Source organism: Falco rusticolus, chromosome 2 (genome assembly GCF_015220075.1).
Source record: "Falco rusticolus isolate bFalRus1 chromosome 2, bFalRus1.pri, whole genome shotgun sequence".
In the NCBI taxonomy this organism is placed as follows: Eukaryota; Metazoa; Chordata; class Aves; order Falconiformes; family Falconidae; genus Falco; species Falco rusticolus.
The window spans coordinates 114,615,942-114,636,182 of NC_051188.1; the positions used below are offsets into that span (position 1 = coordinate 114,615,942).

The 20,241-nt window shown below is 41.4% G+C and overlaps 1 protein-coding gene across 2 annotated transcripts in view; it reads right to left on the reverse strand.

Moving 5' to 3' along the window:
• Positions 1-20,241, reverse strand: part of CRYBG3 (crystallin beta-gamma domain containing 3) — a 94,264-nt gene that overhangs the window by 43,176 nt on the left and 30,847 nt on the right. Inside the window, exons 1-5 of one of the 2 annotated variants that reach the window (XM_037378079.1) lie at positions 19,837-19,973; positions 3,870-8,823; positions 2,848-2,895; positions 2,377-2,492; positions 1,179-1,326 (exon numbers count right to left, since the gene is read on the reverse strand). In XM_037378079.1, coding sequence (XP_037233976.1) covers positions 1,179-1,326; positions 2,377-2,492; positions 2,848-2,895; positions 3,870-8,819 — 5,262 coding nt within the window. In that variant the 5' untranslated portion in view covers positions 8,820-8,823; positions 19,837-19,973. Of the gene's footprint in view, positions 1-1,178; positions 1,327-2,376; positions 2,493-2,847; positions 2,896-3,869; positions 8,824-19,836; positions 19,974-20,241 lie in introns of those variants that run through there. The other variant, XM_037378078.1, reaches the window with a different exon arrangement.

Genomic DNA, 20,241 nt, shown 5'->3' on the forward strand with positions numbered 1-20,241 from the left:
CTGAACCCCACACGGGAAGAAGAACAACGCTCGAACCTACTTAGCTCTATTACAAAGATTTTTATCAAGCACGACGAAGCTAACCACAGTGTCCTTCCGATCCAAGGGTTTTCTTTGATACCCAAGACACACCCAGCTTCCCTTGGCTTCAGACCATAGTTCCACATGTTTTTGTGGTATTTCATTAATTGTTTAGCTGCCTTCCACATTATTGAGCAATATTCCATATTGGTCAAATGCTTTTGTTTAGCTCAAATAAATGTTAACTTCGTTACTCATGCCCTCAGCCAGCCTCTTTTGAATTTATCTATTTATTGTTAAAGCTTTAAGAGAATGAAAAAGTATTTCTAATTGTTACGGCATTATGCCCCCATGTTGACGGCAAAAAGGTTATCAATTTTAAGATGACCACTATACCAGTGGAGAACAGAGACACATCTTTTTTCAGAAAAACTTCCACATTGCGATACAAATGGTAATTCACTTGCAGTAAAGGGCCATTGCCCTGTGAATAACTGGAATGTTACGCTAAACAATAAGAACACTAAGTCTTCCTAAATCACAAGATCTGGTAAATATATTCCTCATGCACTGAATAACAATAGAGGCATTACATTTAGTTTTCAGCATTTGATTCCCATCTTTTCAACAAAAGGCCTTTTAAACTTCTGGCTGTACACAGAGCCAGATGCTGTAGGTGTACCACTTGTGGAGGCCCTACAGATGGGACAACACTGTAGAAAAGAGTGACAGTAATTTTTGGAAGCTGTGCTGTACAAACGGGATCGGAAACCCAGCTACTAACTTCTGAAACAGAAGCCATACAGACACAGTAGATAGTTGAAGCTTTAGGTGAACACTACTTCGAAAAATATGGATTGATTCCATTTAATCTCAATTAACTGGACAGGTAAACATCTAAAAGGTGGGGAGAGTCGTTATTAAATGTCACATAAAGTTGGTGTCAAAGAAAGATAATCCATCATCTTTAGGAAGAAAGGCAAATCTAGCACAGCAAAAGCTCTGGAATTTATCTTGAAGGTGAAAAACATAATTCACGGCAAATTTGAATGAAGTCAGAAACAGAGCATACACACATTTTCCACTGCCAGTAATACACCGCTACTGCCAACAGAAATTCATTATGTATGTGAGTATATTATTAACAAAGTCTATACCTTTGTTACATGTTTGATCGAACCAACTGTAAGGTTTCTTCGATGATGCTTCATGCCTGGAAAATCCCAAAGGTAATCCAGCACCGCCTCTCCTTCTTCCAGTACATGTTTCCGACCCTGGAACTTTGGTTTCTCATAAAAAATCCAACTGTAATGATACCATCAACTGAGTTGTTGCAGTTAGGTAAGACTGTCCGTATACACCTCTGCTGTAAAGCTCAGTAACTGAGATCATCTTATCAAGCCAAATATCACACCTTTCTTACGCTGCCCCTCAGGAGTCACATTGATTTTAGATAAATATGGGGCTTTTATTTCTGTGCTTTAAATGTAAAATACACAGTTCTCCTCCAGGACATAGCCTAACATAACTTAAAATATAACCTGTATAAAAATACTACAAAATACCATGTAAATAAGCAGCCTTATTTTACCAGAGCAAATATATTAATTGTCACATCAAAACATGTCCTGTTCAGGCAGATACTATGCAAGGCATTAAAAACATACATACTAATGATGGCATTCAGTATTTCTTAGAACATGAAAGAAACGTATGCAAAAACCAAACAAGGCTGCCTCAAAACTGCATAAATGTGACAATGCATTGTCACTATGGCTGACAGCCAGACATGTTCACTGTAAGCACCACCAATTAAATTCTGATGCAACAACTGATGTGGTCCCAGCCCCAGCTTCCTGAAGCAAGCCTGAAGAAAACACTAGCAAAATCTACCTTAAAGGTAATTGTATATCCTTCTGCATCCACATTCTTCCAAATGCTACATTACAAACAGCAGCTGAGATTGTTCATTTTATGGTCCTTTTGCAACAGTTACTATATAATGAAACTGAACTGTAAAAAGAAACATTTTCTTTGGCATACACATGCTTCCACTGATGATTATGGCCGTACTGTCTCAACACTTCAAGCAAGAAATCTAAGCTTACTTGTGGTTCTATTAGAAACTTTCCGTTTGAAGCTAGTTCCCAAGGGAAACTTTTTTTTTTTTTTTTGTACTGCAGCATTTGAAGCCTCGTTTCATGCTTTTTTTCATTGGTACCAGTCTAATTATAAAGAAAGAAAAAGACACTTGCAGAACAGACATGTGTCATAAATAAAAAGAAACGAAAACACCAGAGAAACACATATACAGTCTTTTGGAAAGACTATTTAATTACGACCTGGATTTCTTACCATCCTCTAATTATCCTAAGTAATGATCCAATGGGAAAGATCCAGGATGTGGCATCTAGCACATCAGAATGAACTTCTTGTTTACTTTTGTTGCCATAAATATCATAAATAATAATCTGAAACAACATACAATGCATATGAATGAGGGCCCACTTCATATTGTATAGACTGTTATTTTTTGCTTGGAATGAAATCTATTTCACTTTGTGCCCATTCAATTGATATGCTACATATTTTCTTTTATGAAAAATTTTACTGAACTACAAAAGCAGTTGTTCACAGAAATACAGTAGAATTACTGGTGGCAAGACTTTTAATAATACAGTGTCATTATTAGCATGTGCAAGCATATGCACCATTAACATACAGAGAACTAGACTAACTATCCCAAATGCTTTCCATTCAAAAATTTTGGTCTAACAAATTATTCCATGTATCATATTGATTCTATGTGACACAAATTCTTCTTACCTTTCCCGGTCTTGGATTATATTTGAGACTTGCCCTGTCAATGAGGTTCTGAAATTAAAAGGACATGGAAGACTACTATTAACATCTACAACAGCAGCACAAAGCATAGGCAGATTATTCTGCGTCCACTATTCCTATAAATTGTATGCAACCGTTGCTAGCAGAAACAGCCAGGATTTGTTTCGTTGTCGTTCAGAGTTGGTGCAAATAGTTTAATAGAATGAAACTATCGGTAGAAAGCAGCAAGTGCCAGAAAGGAAGAACTATTATGGAATTGGTAACCTCTGCAAATGTATTAACCATTCCTACCAAACAATAAACTGCCTTTCTTAACAGTGTCAAAACCAAGAGAGACCTCTAACACAGACTGAAATATTTCCAACATCATGGTAGGACTTTCTTCTTCAGTTATGTGTTTGGGCTGTGTGGCATTTTCAGTTTCTAAATACTGGGAAAAATCTTTCCATATCCTCATTAGCCATTGCTTGAAATAAACTAAAAGAAATACTTATCTATGGAAGCAGCTATATTACTTACTTGCTAGCTGAGCTACAGTTTGTAGAAGACTCTGTATGAAATAATCAAGTAGCCCAGTAAGCAGGTATTTGTATTTTTTGGACAATACAGCTCTACTAATCTCCAAAGTGGAAGAAATTAAAGAACATTTTTCACACAAAAGGCAATTCCATCATCTTCAGGTTGGAATGTCCTTAACACGGACAAGTCTGTGTTTTGCTATTACACAGATTTGCTATAATGCATATTTTACTATCATATTTTCTCTTCACATCTCTTTTACAATTAAATCACTTTCGTCTGTGTGGTGAACCAAGAATACCGTGTTTTCAAAAGCATTTTATCAGAAGACTTCTTACTTTTTAAATTATGATCTTAAACAGCCTAATTACTTTTCTTTATGGTAGAAGAATTAACCTTAAAAAGGGAGGAAGGAGAATAGGGAGACAGCAATTTCAAATCTGGGCTAATTACTTTATTAATATTAATGTGACATGACATCTTACCGCTGACAGTTCTCCCAGTTTTGGCATAGTGTTGTCTTGAGACCAATGAATCTTTGGCTGCAACATATCCTGGAGAATGCTTCCAAACCTGGTCCCCTTCTCAGAGGGGCAATTGCTGGCAGATTTCAAATACTGGTAGTACACACTTGTAGGAGGATGCTTCGGAGCAGCATCAGCTTTCTGTGAAACTGCCTTACAAGGTGTTTCACTGGGGGAAGCTGCATCTGGAAACAGTTCTGGTTGTTCCTTAGAGTCAAGTTGTCCTTTAGAAAGAAAGGGTGACTGTTCAGGAAACAAAGATCTATTTTGGTCATTTGATGGAAACGTGGTTTCTAAACTCCCTCTCCACTGACTGGAAAGACAATTGTCTTCTTTCTCAGCATCAAGCATATTTTCTTCATATGACGATGACTCTTCCTCCTCTTCCTCTACTCCCTCCTCCTCTTTACTGAACCGAGTAGTAAACTGTAAGCGCTCAGAAACTGACTGGAGAAGGGAGAGCACAGAAGCATGGTCAGTGTTATCTTTAGATATTCCACTAGGATGGCCTTCTGGTGACACATCTGTGGAAAGTAAGTCTTCTTGGGAGCTGTCATCTTCGTATATTGGAGACAAAGAGAAAGGATATACTCTATAGCGCCTGGCCTCCACACTCAGAAACGATTCTGTGCTACGGCTGTCGGTTGCTTCGTTCAACTTGTTCTCCTTCCCATAAAGACAGGCTGGCTCACATTTATTCTTCACTGTTTCACACATTAGATGATCTATATTATCTGAAGGCAAATCAGAAGAAGAAAGTGAATCAGTTTGCATATCATCAGTCGGGACAGATTTGTTCTCAGTTTGAAGGGCACCTTCATAAATGATAGTAAAAGAACTGTTTTCCCACTGTTCAATTAGTGGAGAAGAGGCCAAAAGATCTGTTGGTTCCTTCACGTCGTCACTGCAGTCCAGACCATTTTCTTCAAGCTGATCATTTCTCTTGCTGTCTTGATCCTTCATTTGTATCAGCTTCAGATTCTCATTACTTTGAGCACGGTCTGTGTTGAAGCAGTTCTCTCTTTCACTGTCCTCTCCAGTAACAGACAATTCAGGTACAATGAATCGTGCATTTAATCCCGTATTAACCTCTGCTACCTCACTTGCCCCTTTTGCTAGTTCCTCTTTACTGTCCACTGCCTTTGGATCTTCTAAGGTTGCTTTTATCTGTGCTGCAGCCTCTCTTCCGCAGTCTTCATATGGACCGTCCTCTGCACTGCTTTCCAGGGACCCCCGAGGACTGCTTTTGTCTTTGGATTCATTCTGCATGCCAATACATTCTTCATCAGGCGTAAAAGATAACAAATTAACATTCACAGCTGGCAGCAATGTGCAGTCTGGCATATTTGCATTATTGCACGAGTCCTTTAACTGCAACGACAGAAGCATCGCTTCAGTCACGGTAGCATCTCTATGTATTAAATGTAAAGATCTATCAGATTTCCCATTAGTCACCGATACCTCAGCTTTGCCACACACCTCTACTGCAGCCAGATGTTCACACACTTTTCTATTCTGTCTCTCTTTTGCTGGTGTCATGAGTTCCAATTCTGGCCTTGATGAACTGCCAGTGGGCAGAAATCCATTTGTTTGGCAAGTGAATGCATTATTTGGTATCTTTTCACCTCTTTGGAGGCCATCTATGCCATTTTCCACACTACTTGGAAGCAAAGGAGGACCTGAGCAATCTGCCTTTTCACAGTTTACAGTTACATCCTGAGTTTCCTTCTTCCCTGTTGGTTCCTGTGACTTGGCAGGTAACTTCACATCCAGGTTTAAAATCTTTGGTGTTTCAGCCTTTGGTTTAGGATCAACCTTTTCAGGCGGCCTTTTATTCTCACTGCCTTGCCACTGATTGGATATCAGGTTTTGTTTGGCTGAGTTAACAACTTCATCAATTGTTTCTTTTGCTTTCAGTGCTAGTGCATTATGCAGATCAGTTTTATCAGGGATGTAAGATATTATCTTTTCATCTTGATTATTTGTATCCACCATTTCATTTCCTGTAAATGAAGATGAGCCTTTTCCACTGCTCTCATTAAAATGTCTTAATGACTGCACAGCTGACTGGATTTCTTCCGCTTCCAGCTGTACAGTTTCAGCTTTCTGATCATTTAGAGTATCTGTATTTACTAAACTATCCTTGCTCCCAGAAAGCTGGCAGACACCATTGGCTTGCTTTGCTATTATTTCTTCTATAGCCAAGTGTAAAACTGAGCCCACTATTTCCTCAGCTTTTTTAAACAAAACAGCATCTTGGAATTCAGCACGTTCTTGTCCCTTCACATTGTTACCTTCCCATACTTCCTCAGAACAGAGCTCATTTGACTCCGTAAGTGCAGCGGGTGTTTGATCATCCACTACAGAAGGGACTTCTGAGATGGCAGAAGCATTGTTACCCAGCATCACCCGTCCCACAGCATTTTTGCACGTGCTCTCGGAACAAGCTGACTTGTCTGCCATTTCCAAAGACTTCACAGGACAGCCGGGTGATGGCATTGCCTCCGCCAAGACACTACTGTCAGCCTGCTGTGTGGAGGAAGCCTCCTCTGCCCCACCACTAGCTCTTCGACTGTAAGAATTGCGGTTCCCCTGAGCAATGCCTAACATTTCCAAGGCAGAAACGGAAAGGTTGGAGGCTTCTCTGGATCCCAGAGTAGGTGAAGTGGGCCTGGGGATGCAAACACCCCCCACATCTACTCCAGCAGCAGAGCCATCAAGCAAAACTGGAGTGAGCTCAGGTTCCAGAGAACCACCTGGGACCAAAGCTCTCAGGTCTCCTGAGCAAAGTGGCACCTTGGTCATTCTGTCCTCAGAGATTATTCTCCTACACTCAGCACCTGGAAAAATAAAGCTGTGCTGTTCAGAAGCAGCAGACCATCTAGCAATCTGGCCACTTTCAGAGTTCGTGGCAGGAGAAGGCATTTTTGCTTGGTGGTCAGTTGAAACATCAAGTACTGTGGGTGGTATCCTAGGCTTATTACTGTTTTCCTTCTTCAAAGAAAAATTAATACACCTATCCTCAGAAACAGGTGGAGATTCAGAAATGATGTCTACATCAACGTCTTTTTCAAAGACAAAACCAGAATGGTTGGTCAAAGGTCTTCCTCCAGATCTCAAGGCAGAATGAGAAACCTCCAGATTTTTTTCCTGTGACTTAGAAATGTAAGAGGAAAGTTCAGAGATGTCATCTTTACACTCAGAAGGAACAAGAGCAACCGCCGTCATACCAGTCTTGTCAATTTTAGAAGCAGCAGGAGTACCGTTGTCTGTCCTGTCAACAGTGACTAAAGGGCAAGATGCAGGCTTTACTGTGCTGTCTTCTGTGAGTATAACTAGTGCTTTGGCATGAACGTCTTCAACAGTTTCAAGGGAAACAGGACCATGGTCGTGGACATGCATAGAGTTTTCTGAGAGGTTCACCTCTACAGGCTCAAAGGATTCGCTCTTCTCATAGTCAAGATCAGGACAAGAAAGCATCTCTCGTACATCTTTTAAACTGACTTCTCTTTCCCCTATAGTTTTAGTTTTGAACTTGCAACTAAGATTAACAGAAGGTAAGCAACAGCCTCCAATTTCAAAAGAAGACTCACAAGACAGAGGCGCTGCCAGCTCACTGAAGTTAGGCATCACACTTCCACACCCTTGTATGCAGGATGAAACACTGGCAAGGTTTTCCACTGCAGCCTCTGATAAAACCTTCATTGTTTCCACACCATCAGTTTCTAGACAAGGTAAACCAGTCTGCTGTGTGGCAGTGTTCTTGGAACTCTCCGCAGTGATCAATTGGTGATCATTTCGTACATGCACTGGTTTCCCTAACTGACTTAGTTCTTCATTACAAGTCCCCTTGTCCTTGACCATATCTTCATTGTTTTTAGTAGATGACACTGAAGTAGCTGGATTACCTGTGGCTATGCATTCTCCTCTGGACTCCATGCTAAGTGAAGTGGGTATTTGTTCATTAAAAGGTAAAAGAACAGTAGCAACAGAGCTCTGTGGATCTTGCTGTCTTTCTACAGCAGCCACAATTTTCTGTGTATCACTTTTTCTTGGATCACTATCTTTATTTGCACTACCTATATGCTGATCTCCTAGCAGCTGGAACGCAGTGGTACTGGGACGAAGTATCTGGCCATTCAATAGCTCTGAGTGACTATCTGTTTGATGACTACAACAAAATTCTCCCTTACTCACCAGTAGCTCTTCATTAACTGCCTTACTTTTTGATTTGGGTGAATGTAAACAATCACCCTGCATTTCTTTTGTGGGCTCCATATTAGCTGTTTTACTACAATCGTTTTCTTTATCAAAGTTAGCAGTGCCATTTTGGTCTGTCTGAAACAGCGCTTCTGTCTCTCTCAGCAGCCTGTCTTCTTTTCCAACCAAATCGTTTGCAGAGCTCATTTTAAGGGAACTGGTAATCCGGGAAGTGGAATTGGTTAGGATCTCACCGTTTCTACTGCTAGATGATAATAATGAATCTAGCGAATATGTCCTTTTAACTTTTGCTGCGCCTAAAGCAGGCGTATGTTTTAAATTTATCTCAGAACACGATTCAGTAGATGAAGTTGTGGCCTTTGCAGTTATTTCATGTTTACTGCTACCTAAGCAGTGCTGAGCTTTACCAGACTTCTTCCTTCCCATCTTAACTGCAGAAGTATTTACTACGGTATCATCTTCATGATCTTTACCCTCATCTTCCCTGTTTTCTTTTATTAAGTGTCCTGATTTCGCAGAGACAGTTGCTTGGATTTCTCCATTTTCTTTGATCATTGGAGCATTTCTGTTCTCAGCACTTTCTTCTCCTTTTTCAGCCATTTCTGTTTGATTCTTCAGTAGCTGCCTGATCCTTGCAGAACCTCGATATGTTGCATAAGTGACTGCGGGTGCTTCTGGCTTCCGTTGCATCTGCCTGTAACAAGGACCATCATTATGAGTAGAAGACAGACTATCTAAATTGCTAGCTTAATAATAAAGGTTAACACAAACTGCAGATGATGCACGATACTGTTTTCCTTCACAGGTTAGCACAAACTGTAGATTGCATGCAACACTATTTTCCTCCTTTTTCTGCTTGTTCTAAATATGGGTTTGGGTGACAAATGGATACATACACTACCTTTTACAGAAAAAGTCAATGTAAACTAAAAAGCAAAAAGTAGATGTTGCTACGAACAACTTCCATCATTTGCTTCTCAGTAGACAATGGAATTATTATTCATAACTGCTACTGCAAGTCAACATTTGCAGTGACAGAATATAAACATATTTTTGTGAAGACATTACACACTACTAAAGCAGGTCTATAATTTAAAACTGAAAGAAAATTACTGCACTAATGCTCATTAAAATATTGAATTGAAATTTAGATTTTTACCCAAGGTCTCAATATATTGTTAAGGAACACAAAAATGAGAAGCAAAACATGGAGAAAAGAAGTATACAACCAGGGATGTGTTCTGAAACACAGGGTGGTAAGGAAAGAGAGTGAATGGAGACCAGGTAAGAACGAAGACTTGCTTGAAGGCTGGAAGAAATACCAAAATAAGAAGCCTAGAAATGTGGCAAGGATCTGGTAGATCTAGTCCATCATTAGTCTTAAAGTTAGTAGCAAAAAAAGTGAATGCAAAAACTAATGAAAGAACCACCATGGAAAAACCGTGACTCTGATCCTTTACTGCTCTTTCTGATAATACTAAGGATAAATTCAGAGACTGTCACGTTCAATTTTCTGAAGCAGCTGTTTTTCTTATTTCTTGAAACTAACAGATGTCACAAATACCTTTCTTCCTAAAGCTTATTTCCTTCCCCCTTATTTTTTTATTGGTTAAAGACTTCTCATAAAAATCAGGCAGTGACAATATGAATGTGACCATCAGCTTTTCCATTCTTTACCTTAGGACAAAGCAGAGGCTCAGGCTGTGCTTAACTCCATTCTGCCCCAGCCTCCACCTAAACTAAGAACAAGCCCTTCCAAACTCTCATCCAGTCTGCCCTATGTCTGCTAACCCGGCGGCTGGAAGTGGCCATGCACCTCTCTTGGAAATGGTCATACTCCTTTCAGATGAGTCTCTCAGGGGTGGGGGTGGAAAAGGTGTCAGCTGAGATTTTGATTTCTAACATAAAAGCATTGCCGTAAGTAAAAAATACCTTCACAGCTTTTTTAAGAGCTCTCTGCATCTTACCAGTAGTTCACACTTTACGAGAAGTTATTACAGCTCTGGAGCTGAGGACAAATAATTTAAGTGAGAAATCAAACATACATTTACTAAGAAAAATGGAACAGCAAAATAAATAATTGTTTCTTTGAGTATCACCGAGTCACTAATTTCAAAGATTGTCTGTATGAATTCCGAGTGTGTATTCGCTCAACAGGCACAGAAGAAGACAAAAATAGAGTAGATTTACCAGTCTAAAATAGAATCTCTTTTCGATCAAGGTGTTAGTGGCCCAGATTCTTACTTCAATATTAATTTTATTTTGAAGAGGGAACTTAATACTATTTAAAATCACAAGGAAACTCCCTCCTTGTGCAGTATTTGTACATTCAAAGAATACAAGTGAACCAAAAGTGAAATTATTCGTATCTATAAACATTAAACCAGATATAAACAGTCATTTATATGCATGTTTTACATTGCCAGGTATATTTAGGCTAATGCCAAAATACATGAATACAGGAATTTAGACATTGTGAGAACCTGATAAAGAAGTTTGTATTGGGATTAAATTAAAAGTAATCTCTGACAAAGGCTACAGCAGAATCTCAACATAGGGTTTATTAGCCAGGTATATTGTCATAGAGGAAACAGGAAAATTGTGTATAAATAGCATGTCTCCCAAGCATTTGCCAAGTTAGATGCCTACATTTAGTCTTTTATACCACTCGTTTGTTTTCCTCAGATACCAATAGTGATTGCTGCTAAACATCACACACACAATTTGTTAAAGTCACCATCTTCCGATTCGCACCTTTTCAAAGAAAAATACACATTTCTGAATTAAAGAAAACAAAACACAGTTGGAAAAAGGGTCGTAATTTTTGTTTCCCTTAAAAAAAATAAAATTACATTATTTTCCACTTCCTCACAGAATACCTTCTTCTACATTAGAAAATATTTTCCAAAGCTCCAGAGATCCTAGAAATCTCAGAGGAAGGATCTGTTGAGTTCTGCAGTACACTATATTCGCTCGGCATTAAACAGTCATAGCCATAATAAAAATAAGTCTTATGAATGCAAAACCTGATCATGCTGTCATTCAGAATTAACCTTACCGAGTAACCTCTCCTATTTCAGTTACGTCAGAATGGGGTCAAAATGTTTCAAATAATCACTATTAAGCTTTTGCAAAACCCATCAGCTCTCCTAGACTTTGGCCAACCTCAGAAATAAAAGTTGGTCTACAACTGTCCTGAATCCAGAAAAAAATTTCAAGAAAACAGAACACAGGTTGGCACCAATTCTCTGAACCAGTTTTATGGATTTTTGAAAAGGAAAACTGTAATGCTACATGTTTAAAGTGAGCACACTGATGGTATTTTGCAAGGTACCAGACACTCATTTCCACTGAAAGGAAGGCATTATTTTGAATGAACGGCTCAATGGCAATTAACTTTTACTGAGTGTCTTTCATTTCACAGTTGGTATTTTGTCTGCTACACAGTGGGAAAAATTCAGAATTTATCTATAAACATGTGGAAGCACTACTGCTCTGACACAAAGCTGGAAAATGTCCTTCCATTTGCCTCTCATACCCAATACTGCCTTCAAATTCTTGCCACGAACTCAGCAATTCCTAAACCCAAACCATCCAGAAATATGACTAGGTTATTTTTGCAGAAGATTGCCTACACAGGGATGACAAGGAGAAGCCAGCATGATGGGACACTATTTCTACATTGATCTGAGCCACAGATCCAAACAAATAGTTACAACGTGTATTACACACAGCCAGGCAAGACAAACATAAGGTTTTTTTCACCTATTTGGTGCCCTTTATAATTTCCCCCAATTATTTTTGCTCTCTGTTTGTCTTCTGAGGGAATTTTATGGTCCAATTGATTGATTTGGAGTCTGAGCAAGGCTCAGAGCAACCTGCCCTACGGAGCTCTGTGCACAAACCCAATCCTGACTAGCACTGGCTACAGCACCACTTTGCGGAGCCCCATCCTGTAGCTGGCCTCTGCTAGTGCCTCCTAACACACAGCTCTGCTTTCCTGCAGACCTGCCTCTACCGATAGCTTTTGCAGTGGATGCTGTTTTAAAAGGGAACCAACCTCTCCTCCACAGACACGGCAACTTCAGGATCTCTGACCTCTGATAAAAGAAATTGCTGCTCAGTGTATTATAAAATTTTTTTCAACAGACCTTTTTGTCCTGATGCATTTACTTTTACAGCACATAGAAGTGTGTTCAATCTGAATGCTCACACGCAACAAGACACTTAAAAAATGAAACGCCGTGTTCCTATGCAGCAGCAGCAATTCATCCGTAGTCTTATGAAACACGTTTAGAAGCAGGCTGCGTCACAGAAAATCTTTTGAAAGTGTCACTAGAGACTTGTCTCATAGACATTTAAAGTAACAATTCTTTTCTGATCACAAAAAGAATACGGCAGTTCAGAACCTACCTTAAAAAATCTATGTAAAAAGAAAATTTTTTTCAGCTCTTATGAGGATACAGATGAAAGCCTGATTACACACAGAACCCAGTGTGTATTCTGTCACATTTATCAAATACTGGGAGATTCCTTCTCTCTCTTCTTCACAGGAAGCTATTCAATTCCCTATAAAGCCTTAATTCAGTTTCACAAAAGGCTGTTTGACAGCAACAAGAGAGGATGTCAACATGAGTTACATTAAATTTGTCAAAAGTAGGTCCTTGTTGAGATATCTTCTAATCTGAAAGAAAAATAAAAGTTCAAGAGGGACTAACTCAAGGAGGAGGGAGTTCTCCTTCTGACATCTCATATGGTGGACAACTTGTGTAACTTGCCCCAAAAGTGGCATTAGTTATAGTCATGGTTTAGCCCTGACCAGCAACCCAGCCCCACGCAGCCACTCACTCGCTGCCCCTCACGCAGAGGGATGGGGAGGAGGATCGGGAAGGAACGTAAAACTCAAGGGCTGAGATAAGAACAATGTAATAGGCAAAGCAAAAGCCGCGCACGCAAGCAAAGCAAAGCAAACCCAGGGATTCGTTCCCCACTCCCCACGGGCAGGCAGGGCTCGGCCATCCCCGGGACAGCGGGGCTCTAGCACACAGAACAGTGACTCGGGAAGACAAACGCCATAATGCTGGATGTCCCCATCTTCCTTCTTCCCCCAGTTTATATAGCCAGCATGACGTCCCATGGTAAGGAATACCGCTTTGGCCAGTTGGGGTCAGCTGTCCTGGCTGTGTCCCCTCCCAGTTCCCCGTGCCCCCCCAGCCCTCTGGCTGGCAGGGCCCAAGGAACCGAAAAGTCCTTGATTTAGTGTGAACATCACCCGGCAACAACTAAAACCATCAGTGTCTGTCAACACTGTTCTCACACCACATACGAAACACAGCCCTGCACCAGCTACTGAGAAGAAAATTAACTCTGTCCCAGCGGAAACCAGGACAGTTATAAAACAATCTTGGTTTTGAAGCCCTGAAGCGGGACACCTACAACCTTGAATGCCTCACCTCACTGCATTCATGAAGACAATATTGTTTGCATCTTTTTCAAGTGTATGTCATCCGGATGGCGACCCCTCCAATCTTCATATTTTCATAATTTTCCTATCTTTATAATTTCGTAACACAGAAAGCAGACTTCCCTAGTCTGCTTTCAAAAAGACTGAGGAAGATCACACAGCATGATACAGCACTACGTGGGTACAGCACCTCCGATCCCCAGGCAGTCCAGCTCCCTTTGCACCGCACAGCATCCGTGCTAGAGAGCCCTCCCGAGCAGCATCACCTGGCCCTGGGCTCACTGCTGAAGCATAAGCATACTGCGGGATGACTTGTTTCTGCAGCATATGGGCTTCCCCAGACGTGCAATGGTCATTTTTTCCTCATACCTCACTCTTCCAGGTATTTTCTCCCCCGCCCAGCAGTCTCCTGCTTTTTCCAGCATACCTGTGCATGTTTCCCCTAATCTCCTCTCACAGACCCCTCAGAAGCAGCTCCCAGAGCAGAGAGATCTGCAGGCTACAGGCTGAAAACCACTGATCCAAATCAGTATGTCTCTTGTGGTTCCCGTCTCCCTCTCCCTGACTATTTTAAAATTATGCTATTGTTTATTTTAATTTTTTTCCACTTAGCTTTTTTTCTACTGTGTACTTAACTGACAACTTTTTTTTCCTTCATTATGTTAAGGTCCTTTGTCTGGAAACAACTGCCTTAAAGTCACTTTGAAGAACCTTCTGGTTCTAACCTTACTTAGTCAGCTGGTTTCTACACTCATGTCAGATCTTCATAAATGGAAAAACTAAAAGCCTTTATTGAAAAAAAAAAAAAAGACACCGTGGGCTAACTGAAAAGTTGCCATATACAATGAAAGAAAATTATTTTTTAGCCTGAGGGGATAGCTTCATGATTTAAATCTGAAGTTTGAAATACTAGTGTCCTGGGACTCCATAACATGTGTTTCAAAAGGTCAAAAGTTTGGTTGAAGTGATTTGCACACAGCTGATTCTGCAGGAAATTTCAAAGCTAATGTTCCGTAAGGACAATTAAGAGTCAGTGACTATTTTAATAAAAGCAAATGTAGTCTTTGTGACCTCGGAAGGAATGCTTTGCCTTCCCCTTTGCCCTTCATGGGACTACTTGATTATCTTCCACACCTGGAAAAGCAACCTACTCTTTGAGTCTGGAGGAAGAAAGCACAGACCAAGATTGATGCAGAACACTGGCAGCTGGAAGAGCAAGAGCAGCATGAAGGGTCTGGAATCACTCCCAGTTCCTCCCCGCCATCCCGCCACCCTTCCCCAGTACCTGTCAGCAGCCAACCTTTCTGCCCCATACTTGCGGGAAGCACCCACGCACACCTACCTGCCACCCTTGCCCCCCCCCCATGTAGTTCAGCGAGCAACCCCTCTGTCGCTCAGGTATTGAGGTGCTTAAATGCCTGTGTCCTGCCTCTCCCAGGGAGCTGGGACAAGCACGGGCTGTGCTGTCTCTGCGGCAGTTTGCCACGCTCTGCCTTGCGCTGACATGCAAGGAGGGCTTACAAGATGCTGCACAGTCCAATGAAAAGCAAATCGCCTTCAGAAGCTGGATGGCACAAAGTCACCTGGTGGGAGACGGCCTTGCCTTTGGGCACAGAGCTGTGATACAGGCTGGAAAGGACCGTGTGAGACCGTCCAGTTCAGCCCCTGATCCACGCTGAGCCAGCTAGCTCAGGGTGCTCGGGGCTTCGTCCCACCACTTGTGAGCACTTCTGAGGGACAGAAGCCCTGTGCATGTGCCCCAGGGCCTGACCACCTTCACAGATATCCCATGTTCCTGTTGCCTCTAGTCCCAACAGCGCACATCTCCAAGAGCAGTCTGCCTCCATCTCCCCTAAGGCCTCCACGAGGGAGCAGAGGACAGCAGGAAGGTCTCCCCTCAGCCTTCTCTTCTCAAGACGGCAGCAAGCCACCCCTCTTGGCCTCTCACACATAAGGCAGAGTTAAAGCTAGAACATCCCTCTGCTCTCAAGCAGGAGCGTAGCTTCAGATGTGTTAAGGAAACCAAAAGGTTTGACTTTGCGATGCCAGAAAGATTATTCTTCCCTTCCATGTACGCCAGGGCCAGGAGGAGTTCAGCAGGTGCATCAGCAGATTATTCTGGGACCTGCCCCGAGCATTACACAGGCAACCAAAGGTGATTACATGCTCCAGCAGCCCACCTGCCTACTTAAAGCAGGAACCCAGTGGCACCCTCTCCCTGATGCTACTTGCTACCCTGCAACAGTAAAGATGAAGGTGCGAGAATTAAGCCCTGATTGACAAGTAAAGGCGCAGGTGGCCTGAAAAATTACATTGCAGGTAGCTCCTTAACTTCAAAATCACACTGTAAAATACTGTTTCTAAGAAACAGTCTCTGTTTAATTGAATACACTGCACAAGTGAACAACGCTACTGAAAAATGTTCAGTGCAACAAGACAACCCAATGAATTAATTTGCAGCTTAATTAATTTAGCTCAATTTTGCATCAATGCATCTGTTAAGTATTGCTTTTAAACCAAGCAGCTTTCACCCTTCAGAAACACAGAAATCTTTGCTTTGGCGCCAACAAGAACATCTCCTGTGGCCCACATCCCAGCTCCAGGCAGGTACCCTTCCCTGGTGGGCAGGCCTGGCTGGCATTCCTCCTGCAGCCGAGCCCTGACATCTGCCCACCCCACTGCTGGAAACGGGGCGCTGAGCCCCAGCACAGCACCTATCCTGACAAGGTCTCGGGTCACAATTTGCAGCTCTGTGAGTAGCGTTAAAGGGTGGTTTGTTCAAATCAAGGTATGGATGTAGAGATGTGTCTGGACGAAACAATTAAAGAATAATGAAGCCCTCTTCTTTAGTGACCTAACCCTAAATCCTTCTATGGGGGGTTGTGTATACCCCTGCAATCACTGCTGGAGGCTTCCCTCCACAGCTCACCAAGAGAATTAGGAGCAGGATGATCCTGATCCTTCCCCAGGGCAGCCTTCTAAATGAATTTTAGGCCATATTTGACTGTCCAAGAAGGGTGAAGCTCCCCACCTAGTTTACACTCCTCTCAAGCAAGTCACTCTCAGCAATGACTCACCGTCCACCTGAGCACCAACCACTGAACAATGCGCTCCCACCCTCAGTTTCTGAAGGCAGAAGCTAGAGAGCCATTGGAAGACATTTTTTATTTTTGTTATAAATTACTACGTTCCCCTCCTCCCTTCTCGTTTCCCCCCCCCCCCGATACTTCTGCCCCCACTCCTCCTTGTGCTGCTTCAAGTGTCTGTTCCAGTGCAAACTGCATCAGGGAATCAAGACCAAAAGTAACCGATCTAGGTCCAAACAGCAGTGCTTGCAGGCAGGCAGGGCACACGCTGGCAGGACCACCCAGGGTCCACAGCTTCCTGGTCTTCCCCAGAGCCACCACCGAAGGCAACCTCTTACTAAAAAGAGAAGCAGCTGTCCCTCCTGCCTCTGACGGGTTGTATACTACTATATAGCTATCCCTATTTGTCTGTACAATGGGAATCTTTACGCAGGTATTATTTAATAGAAGTAACCAACACAGTGCTCTCATTTTCCTCTTACTGCCATCACCCAACAGATGCTTTCAAAGATGGATGGACACTGCCATGCTGTGTGTACGCTTACGGTTTTAAATGTTCAGGTCCTGTATGTAAAATAGGTCCTGGGTAGGCAATTACAGTGACAGGCACAGCTCTGACCACAAGATGTATTTGGTTTCAACAAATGCAGTAGCAGCTTTCCCACTCTTCTACATTATACCTCAGGAATCACCTGGCGAGCCCACTGCTTGGATTAAGTCATTTACTTTCCATTCATTTATTCTTGATTGTCTGCCAAAGGCATCTATAGTGAAAGATGAATGCTGCTGATACTGATGGTATCAAAACCACAATACACAATCCATCAGACAAATTAAGAGCTGTTCTGTATCACCACAAGCCTGCATTTGACCAGTAACACAAAGGTGAATGACAAGCTCTGAAACAGACATGTTAACCAGAACTATGTAGACCTAAAGGGTTCTATCAGATGTGTTTCTAACAGAGCAAAATAAAAGGGCAGGATTTTTGACAGCACTAAGATGGGAAACACTATGCAATTAGATGTATAGCAACAGGTTTACTAGATGACAAAATACATTAAAAAAAAAAAAAAAACAACTCCTCACAAAACCCCATAATGTGTAACACAGTAGAACTGTAAATGGTCTGAAATTTGTCTCTCCTCAAGGCTACCTCCCTTTTCGAGTAGGGTGTGAAGTGTAAAAGCACAGTTTTGAGCATTTGCTTTTGATCCTATGTGGAACTGGATTCTTTCTCACTTCCAAGTCCACAAGGTTCATAAAAGAAGGTAGAGATCAGGACCTTAAACATTTTGTTGAATCGGGGTATTAGCATCTTAACCAGCGGTCAGGATTTTATAATCCAAACATTTAGAGTGGGTATAACTTTGATTTTCATCTCGTCAACCACGGGTTTCCTGCTGAACTTCAGAACAAGCCGTGCAGTTTCACAAGTACTATTGTTTTGCACACCACTACATGCAACATCCACTTATTGTTACTGGATGTTATAAAAATAAAAAAAAACTACTAGAAAATAGGCAAATGGCAAGCAGTCAATAGAACAGATCTGGCTCATTACTCTCGTTACTCTTCCCCTCCCCCCCAGGGAAAAAAGAAGAAAAACGAACATAAATTATCAGGGTTGTGTTCTCAGTCACCTATAGAGTACTGCCTATTACCACGACTGGTATTCCTCAGAAGATGACCAGTATGTACCGCAGGAAGTCCATTCTCAGGAATCTTAAGTGAAACAGCCTCAATTCCGAAGCCAAATCATTGCTTGTCAGTGAAAGGCAATATATGTGTAACTGAAAGAACGTTGCGTTATAGGAATGAAAGATAGTGGAGGCAAACCCATGTTTATTTCTGTCACTTTATGAAACCTTGATCTCCCTCCTGTAGACTTTTAGCAGCAAGAAATTAGATTAAGTGCATCCCCACTGTTCCACAGCTTTATTTTTAAGGCTTATTTAATCAGGTAAAGGTTGGTTTTTAACATCATTAAGAAGGAATGCAAAGGTTAAAACTAAACATGAACCTTTCACTTTTGTACTTACTCCTCTGCCACTATGGACTACTCTATACAAAAGTTGTCATCTTACTTAAGAGACTTTTTTACGCTTAGCAGCAAATACCTTACTTTGCATTTTTCTTTTCCACTCATAGCTGAATAAGCTTTACTGTAAGACTATATTTTACTGACCTCATCCTTAACTTTTTGTAGAACACTGCAAGCCCAATTCTTTGCTTCACTTCTCAATGGTAAGGAAATCTTAACTATCCCAGACAAATGGAAGGCTAAGGGATGCAGTATCCGGAGACTTGGACAATGCAACTCTCCTCACCCATCTTCAGGGCTGCAATTACCATGTTACTGTCTGCAGTAACTGTTGTCTAGAGGCTTTGCCGGATTTGTCATGGTTTTGTCCTGCGTGCTTCTCCTTTACCACTTGCCACTGTCTGGATTAAAGAGCAGAAGCCGTTAAGGTATAGTTACCTGTGAGCCAACCAGTCAGGGTGACGGAGGAATAACATGACATACACATTTTGTCCCTCACAAACACGTACTCCACAGACTGAGCTCATGAATTCCACTTTCCTTGGCTCAGGGCCTGGAAATTTGAGTCTTTACCAAGTGCCAGGCCTCCCACTGAGGGCAAGATTAACCTCAGCCTACAGGTCAGAGCAGTCTGATTTCCTTGTATTTTGCAAAATATTGCTTTAAGGAGATGAGGTTAATGAAGTTGTCTGGGTAGAGGCATCTGAACCCATTTGGTGGATATTACAGTTCTGAAAGATTGTTTTTTGTGGGTTTTTGTTTTCTGGGTTTTTTTAAACAACTCTAATGGGGATTACGCAATCTAACAACTGTTCTCTTATCACTGCAACCTCCTCCCTAACCACAGATAACCTCCAATTTAATATCTGAGGGTAGTTTAGAATTAACAAATTCATTTAAATGTTCCTCATGACAAAGGGAACAGTGGTAAAATTAATAATGCGGTGGTCTTAAGGATTTGTAAAGCCCACAGCTGCAATTTGCTTCTACATTAAATGCTAAAATTGCAGTTTAACATAACCATCAATGGAATCAATAGTAATCAATAGTACCTTTGAATTTATATGGATCACTAGCACATCAAGAGATTCACAAAAGATCACCATTCCTTACCTTCATGGTACCCATGGACCTTCCTGTTCCTTTGTGCTACAACTTCCCCCCATCGTTATTCATGTGTTTTTAGCACCCACCTTCAATGACTTCTTAATAATTTCTACAAAACTATCTGGCAAGCTGTCAGCAATCGGGAGCACTTTTACAGTTTAACTATGCTAAATGAATACCAGTTAGTTAATATTTAGTAAAGTAGCTAGCTAGTACTGAAAAGAAAAATCTGCTCTACGTTTTTTAAACTTATAAACTAAAAGAGAACAAACCCAGCATAATCCCTTCCATAACAGAAAAAAGAGGTATCCTCAAGTCAAGCTTTTGAAAAGGTAAACAGTGCAAACCTCTGCTTCCACATTTCCATCTCCATTTCTCTTTACTAATTGCTTCAAAACACAGTTCACATTG